General features: G+C 63.6%; 1 protein-coding gene across 1 annotated transcript; it reads right to left on the reverse strand.

Moving 5' to 3' along the window:
- Positions 1-90: 90 nt before the first annotated feature.
- GAS2L2 (growth arrest specific 2 like 2) lies at positions 91-4,907 on the reverse strand. Its single transcript, XM_063341657.1, has 7 exons — positions 4,844-4,907; positions 4,368-4,737; positions 3,487-3,725; positions 3,261-3,368; positions 2,581-2,677; positions 1,926-2,199; positions 91-1,764 (listed from the first exon to the last, which is right to left on the reverse strand). Exons 2-7 carry the CDS (start codon positions 4,723-4,725, stop codon positions 549-551), a joined length of 2,292 nt encoding a protein of 763 aa, XP_063197727.1. The 5' UTR covers positions 4,726-4,737; positions 4,844-4,907; the 3' UTR covers positions 91-548.
- Between the last annotated feature and the right edge of the window lie 2,317 nt (positions 4,908-7,224).

The raw sequence follows: 7,224 nt of genomic DNA on the forward strand, positions 1-7,224 counted from the left end.
AGCCAGCACCCCGACCATCACCGCCGGGGTGACCACCGACCCCCCCGGGGCTCCCACCTTCACCCATAAGGAAGCCCGTGGGGCTCAGCAAGGGTCACCTCCTGTGACAGCCCCCCCCGACCTGAGTGACTCGAATGCTCGTTAAAGCTCTTGGTGCTGTAAGACACGAGCTGTGTTAGTCCCATTTTACAGAAGGGGAAGGCTGAGGTACCAGATGGTTTGCACGCTTGGATGCCAGGTGCGGGGTGTCCCCGCTTTAGGGGGACACTGTAGGGGCCGGTTACACCCCTCCTCCCTGCAGAAGGTGCCCCATTCTCTTGATTTTTCCACCCAAACCAGTACAAGAGCAGCTGTTTAGGAGAAGAATTACCAGTCCAAAAAATAAAAAACCTCCCTGGGAAGGAGGGGGTGCAGCTCCGAAGAGCAATTGAGGACTCCCAGAGCCCCCCGGGAGGAAATTCGGCACCAAAGCTCCATCTTCAGCATCGCTCCCCCTTCGGATGAGCGAGGGGGTCCGTCCCCTCCAAAACCTGGCCGGAAGGGAGGGATCAGACCCACGACTCCTCGTCATCCTCGGTCAGCCAGGCGCCGCTGTCGGCGGGCGAGGGCTTGGTGCCGGGGTGCGTGCCACCGGGCTGGGGGTGCCGGGAGGGTGCCGGGGGGCGATGCTGGCCCCGGGGAGGGAGCGGGCGCTGCCCCAGTGGGGTGGGGATGCGCGAGGGGCGCTTGCCCGGCCGGTGGTCCCGCCGGGGACGCACCTTGGGCCGCAGCTTCAGCTTGTAGATGGAGGGCACGCGTTCGGGTTTCTTCAGGCACCGCCGGGGCTTGGGGACGTTGCTGGCCCTGGGTCCCTGGCCCCCCACCCCTAGCTCCTCCGCCTCCCCCCCAGTGGGGAGGGCGGTGGGCTGTGGGACGGCTTGTGGGGGTGTTCTGGGGACCCAGTTCCCCAACCCCACGGGGCGCAGCGGCTGCCGCCCGCGGGAGAGCTCTTCCACCACCCTGCCATAGCCGGGGGGCTGCGTGTGCCCCCAGCACCCCCGGGGACCCTCTCCCCCCCCGCCACGGCCGCAAGATCCCCCCAGCTCATCTGCTGTCACCCTGGGACCTTCATCACCCCCAGCCTGTGGGCTGGTGGCCGGGTGGCACTGCTGGGTCCCCTGGGGACCCCCCCCAGCAGCACAGCCCTTGCACCCATTTGCAAAATGGGCTGAAGGGGTGGGGGGCCGGCAGACGGCCGGGATGGCTTTGACAGAAGGTTTAATGCTGCCGTCCTGTTTTACAGGCTGGCTGGAGGAATTTCGGGGTGACAGCGGTTGGCCCCGGCCGAGGGCTCCCCGGCTCCCTTCCCGCAGGCTTTTCCGGCTCTGGGAGCCTCCCCGGGCATCCTGGTGTGGGGAGGGTGCACAGACCTTGTTGGGGCTGGGGGCACGGGATGCCACTGTGGTGGGGACCCCCCTTTCCTGCGCCCTGGCAGCTGCCGCAGACAATTTGCCTCCTTGCCGGCTGCTTTTTGGAGGTGCAGGTGCCAGTCGGGTGCCGGGTGCCGCGGGCCTGCCCCGTGACGGTGCCATGGGGGTTTTCCCCGGGATGCTCCCACACAGCACCTTGGGGACCCCCACGCTGTCCCATGTGCTGGGGTTCAGCCGGGAAGGGGTGGGTGCCCGGCGTGTCGCCCCACCGGCGCAGCCAGGGGAGCTGGGTCGAGCAGGCGACCTGGACGGTGGTGGCTGCATCCCTAAAGGGGTGGCCGCTGGCTCCTGTGTCCTGCAAGGAGAGAGAGCGGAGAGGGGACAGGGAGCCACCACCGTGCCCCCCCCTCCATCTGGCCTAGCAGCTCCAGAAGGGAGGGAAAAAATTCAGGGATGGGGGAAAAACTGCTCTGAAACCAGGCGGTTTGGGGCACGGAGCATCTCTGCACCACTTACCTGCCCGAAGGGACCCTCTGGGGCTGCGCTGGCTCCTGGCGAGGGCTGGCACCCGGTGGGCGACCCGAGCCCTCTGGCAATGGGCTGGCAGGGGACCGGGGACCTTGGGGGATGCGGGACCCCCAGGCGACGGGGGGCAGGGGGCTCTGCGAGCGGCTGACCAGCAGCGTGGGCTGGGGCTGGCCACGGGGGGCTGCCTTCAAGGCCGGGCACAGCCGGACCTCGTGCTGCACTTGCTGCTGGGGGCTCCTGGTTTTCAAGGCTTGTTTATGAGCTGGGAGGAAAAGTGTGTGTGTGGGGGGGGGGCTCAGCATCCCCGTCCATTGCACCCACCCCCCCGGTGCAGCCCAGCACGCCGTTGCTCACCATCCAGCCCCCTGGGGATGCTGGAGCAAACCTGCATTCCCTGCAAAGGAGCTTTTGGGGTCCGGCTCCATCCAAAAGGCTGCCGTGACCTCTAGTGGCCACCAAAGCCAAAGAGAGTCCCCAAAACCAGACATTCCCCACAAAGTAAGGAGGCATGGCGGTAACGAGGCCTCCCACTCCTGCAAACGGCCCCAGAAGCAGCAAGACCCAGGATGGACCCCCCACACACACACACACCTCACCCCAGCCATGGGGCAGAGCCACGGGGTTTGGGGACGCGGGGACTCACAGAGCGAGGTGCAGCGACACGGGTCGTGCTTGTCCAGGTAGTGCTCCAGCGTGTCCCAGCCGCCCCCGACCCGCACCATGACGTGCTCCCGCAGGATCTGCACGGGATGCCGCGCGCCGTGAGGTCCAGGGAGGTGCGTGCGACGCATCCATGGGGACACCCCAACCCCCGCCTTTTTAAGCAGCCTGGGGGTGGCACGCTCAGCCGGGCTTCGTCCTATCCCTGGGCTTGCCCTACGTGCCACCAGGTCTCCCAAAGGACAGCTTCATCCCCAGCTCAGCGCCACCGAGGCAGGGAGGGTCCCAGCTCCTGCTGCCATCCCAACGTGTCTCATCAGCCCAAGGAGGGCAGGGAGCCTTTTGGGAAAAACCCTCTCCACCATCACGTGGTGAGTCCTTTGGGAAGGCCAGGCTTAGGGACGGATGCAGGCAGGGACGGAGCATCCCAGTGTTCCCATTGCTGGGTAAGACCTGGCTCTGGCTTGGCGTGGGACAGCAGGTTTTGTCCTGTGCATATGGATGGTTACATCCACGCAAACGTGTACCTCAGGGCCGAGCTTTCCCTGCTTTGGGCAGGTCAAAAACCTCACATTGGGGAATGGATTATGGAAGGGGTTTTGCGGGAGCACAGCAGGATTCCTGCTGCCTGTGCCCCAAAAGCACGGGGCAAAGCGGACTCACCCGGACAAAGATGAGGGTGTCGGAGTCACCCACACGGTATTTCCCTTCGGATATCTTGATCATGGGGAACTGGACGGGGCAGGTACAGCGGCTGACCAGGTGCTGGACCTGTGGGCAGCAGGGATGGGTCCTCACCAGGGGTCCGGTGAAGGGTCCTGGTGTGGCCATGCTCATCTTCATCCCCCTCCCCATCTTCATCCCCATCCCGCTCCATGCCCATCCGTACCATCTGGTCGAGGTTGTGGAGGTCCCGTGGTTTCCTGGGGGGCCGGGGCAGGGGGGTGTCTGCAGGCGGCAGGTCCAGCTCCTGGCGGAGCTCCTCCTCGATCTCCTCCTCCATCTGCACGAGGGTCGGGGCGCGCATGCCGAAGCGGGCGGCACGGCGCGCCAGCTCCAGCAGGCACAGCACGAAGTTCTTCTCGTTCTTCCTCAGCACCAGGTCCTCCGTCTCGAACATCAGGACGTCTGGGGCAGGGCAAGGGCGGACTGAGCCAGGGCAGGCAGGTGGGGACAGGGGGCATCGGTGGGATCAAAACCCACCCAAAGGGATGTTATTCCCTAGAGCCATCCCGCTAGGAATGTGGCTGGGTCTGACAAAGATTGGGGCAAATTCATGGAGGAAGAGCCTTCCCCTTGGGCACCTACAAGGAAAGGCTCTATGGCTGGTCCATGGCATCCCAAATCACCAACCCCAGCAGCCGGGTGCGCTGAGGATGTGTCACTCCATGCCCATGCCCTTCCTGGACATCCTCTGGTGGTGGGGTCAGGGTGACAGACCCTTTGCTCAGAGCCAGGACCACTCCTGATGTCCTTGCGGCCAGGATCATGCCGTGCATGGCTGCAGCATATGCCCTTTCCATTTCCACCCCCCGCCAGCGCACATTTGCACCCAAGCAAACATGCCCACTGCGTGCCAGCTCTCTGCAAAGCTGCTGCCGAGCCCGGAGGAGCTTGTGCAAGAAATCCCAGCTCAGGGATGCATGGTATGGTGCCACCCGATGCCCAATGGCTTGGGGGACACTTGGGAAAACAGCCGGGGTGACGGCAGGAGCAGCTGGAGGGGGATGGCACTCAGGGACACGGGGCAGCAGGAGCCTGGCATCTTACCTTTAATATCCATCTCCTTCCTGCACCACTGGATGAAGTTGGAGACGTTGTCCCTGGCCTGGAAGGTGCCGGGCTGTGCCGTGAGGTTGCAGGCAACGCCGGCGGTGGGCAGGCGGAGGTGGCGGGCCACCCCGGGGCAGGTGCGGGCAAACTCCCCGGCCACGTGGGTGACGTTGTTGGCGTGGGAACAGAGCACGGCCCCCGTCTCCAGCACCTCCACGAAGGTGCCCACCCCGATGTCCAGGTCGTACAGCTCCTTCAGCCACTCGGCCAAGTCCTCCTTCATGGCGTAGAGGTACTGCTCGCTGGAGCGGTAGGGACGGATGCTCCGCACCGCAGCGCCCGGCGTCCCCCACATTTTGCCATAAGACTGGGAGGAAACCGAGGGAAAGGTGCGATGGGGACACGGGTGATAGGGACATCAGGAGCTGCCCTGGGCCGTGTCCCCAGCCCACCTCCCCAGCAGCCACACTCACCCGGTGCCAGTTGCTCTCTGCCACTTGGGACGGTGGCACTGTCCTCCCCGAGCCCTCCTTGAGGTCCGAGGGCTGCGGGGAAAGGAAATCACCCTCCTGGGCAGTGGGTGTTTTGTTTCCTTCCCAAGTGCTGTTCCCTTCTCCTTGGTGACAAGGGACTGGCTGCAAACACTCCCCATTAACCCTTCAGCTCCTGCTCCTCCGCCAGCAGCCCTGCTCCTTCTTCCCCACACCCCCCAGGGGTGGCTTTCCCCCCCGAGACCCCTGGCTCTGGGCCAGGAAGGGGTTAGGGAGCAGCGCTTCAGCATCCCAAGTTGCTCACAACCCCAAAAGAGGGGGGATTTGCCCCCTCCCCACCATCCCTGCGCCCACCTCCACCGCAGGTGGGGTGACCTGGGGGCCCTACAAGGTGCCCTTCGGGGCTCGGTACCCCTGAATTGATAGCCCCAAGGCAGCCACATTTTTGCAGCCATTTTTACAGACTCAGACACTCTGCTGAGATGCCACCGCATGCCATTGCAAGCCCAAACAGGCTGGGAGCCCCCTTCGCTCGAGGGCTCGTTCCACCCCTTACCGGGAGCTGGGAAGCCCTGCGACGTGGGATGTGTCGCGGCTCAGCCCGAGTTCCAGGGAAATGCAGGAGCTGCAGCTGCAAATCACAGAGGAAATCCATCAATCCTCTCCCCCAAAGCTCTTTCTGAAAAAAAAAAAAAAAAAAAAAAACAAAATAAAATAAGGATGAGGGGTTTATTTGCATGCCCGCCTTTGGGCTTTCTCTGCACTGTGCTCCCCTGTAAATGTCTTCCCAAATTGCCCAGTTGTCACTGAGGTCTTCGGCAGAAACCAAGCTCTCCCGTGGATGGCGTGACTCCAGGAGCTGGGGCTTTAAGAAAGCAACCAGCCGGGTGAGTGGGCACTGCTGGGAATGCTGGAGACTCTCTCCCTAACCCAGGGCTTGCAGAGCTGCCCCAGCACCCGGCGGCTCCTGCAAAAACCAAATCTATCAGGGATGCACCCACACCACGGGGCCGAAACGGAGCCTCTCCTGGGCCTGGGGGGCTTCCTGCTGCGTCGGGAGACCCCCGTCCTCTCCCTGGAGCCAGCTGCCCATGCTCACTGCAGATCGTGGTCCAGCCAGTGTCATTTTGGGGGAGGAAATGCAAGAATCCCAGCTATTCCCCCGGGGCCGGGGAATGCTGGCCGGAGGAGTCTGCCCCTGGCATGCCCTGCCAGGGAGCCCAGGAGGAGAAAGCGATCCTTGTGACGCAGGAGTTTCAGCCAGGGCACCCAGCGGGGCCCATCGCATGGCTCGGGGTGTGAGTCCACCTCCCCCAGGTCCCCCCACACCTGTGGGGTGCAGGCGACGCAGCACACTCACCCCCTCTTTGCCAGCAACGCCGTGCTCAGCCTCAGCCCTGGCAGCATCCTTCGTGACCCCAGGGCATCCCGACAGCACACAGCCCCGCGAAACACAGCTGGCAAACAAGGGAGGAAAAGGAAAACCCAAAAACGGGAAAGGATTGGAGGTTGCCCCATCCTCAGCCTCCAGTCCCATGGCAGAAGGGACTCCCGGCTCTCTCCTAAGGGGACACGACAGGCGACATGACGGGCTGCTTCTCTGCAGAGCTGCAGGTGTGGAGTACCCCTGGGGTACAGACGGACCCATAAATCCTCCCGACTCCAAAAAGCACTACACGGATTGTGTATCAGCCATCACACTGCTCTCCTGACCCTTCCCACTGCCCAGGGCAGGCGCCTTGCCACCATGACCGCGTCCAGCGCCAGCCTTTCCCATGGATCTCCCCATCAACCCCCCCCATCACCTCCATCAACCTCCCCATCGCCCTGCAGATCCCAGCTGAGAGGGCAGGAGCGATGCAGCTCCGGGTGGGAGACGTGAGCGGGGATGGAGGCAGGACCAACCCTGCGCCGGTCGGCCGGTCCTTCTCCCGGCATGGCAGAACGCTGCCCGCGCAGGGGGCAGCACCGGTAGGACGCCCCGGCGTGTCGCGGCATGAAGCAAAGCGAACAGGAGCCGCGGGGAAGGCTCCAGGGTGTTCTCCATCCCGCGGGAAGCAAGGACCTGCCTTCACGCACCGTGATGGGAGAAGGACCTGGAGGGGCCCCATCGGTGTGAATCCATCCTTCGTGCTGGAAGAAAAACCTATTAACACATCCCGAGGTGGGGAGACATCCACAGTAATTCGGGATGAAGAAGAAAAGAGAGTTTCCGTGTTTTCTTCATTGTCAGCACCACGTGTTTCATACGGTGATTTTTCAGTGGGATCCATCCCCCCCATCTGATCCAGCAAGCGCGAACGCTGAGGCCAAATTCAGCAATACCCACACAACACACACACACAGCCCTTTCAGGAAACAGG

The sequence above is a fragment of the Chroicocephalus ridibundus genome, chromosome 7 (genome assembly GCF_963924245.1).
Source record: "Chroicocephalus ridibundus chromosome 7, bChrRid1.1, whole genome shotgun sequence".
Classification (NCBI taxonomy): domain Eukaryota; kingdom Metazoa; phylum Chordata; class Aves; order Charadriiformes; family Laridae; genus Chroicocephalus; species Chroicocephalus ridibundus.

Excerpts from the sequence above, each read along its gene's own strand:
- GAS2L2 (XM_063341657.1), bottom strand. The coding sequence starts at position 4,725 with ATGTGGGGGACGCCGGGCGCTGCGGTGCGGAGCATCCGTCCCTACCGC. Across the intron at positions 3,369-3,486 it reads TCCACAACCTCGACCAGATG|GTCCAGCACCTGGTCAGCCG; the intron begins GTACGGATGGGC and ends TGCTGCCCACAG. Across the intron at positions 1,765-1,925 it reads CAGAGGGTCCCTTCGGGCAG|GACACAGGAGCCAGCGGCCA; the intron begins GTAAGTGGTGCA and ends CTCTCCTTGCAG.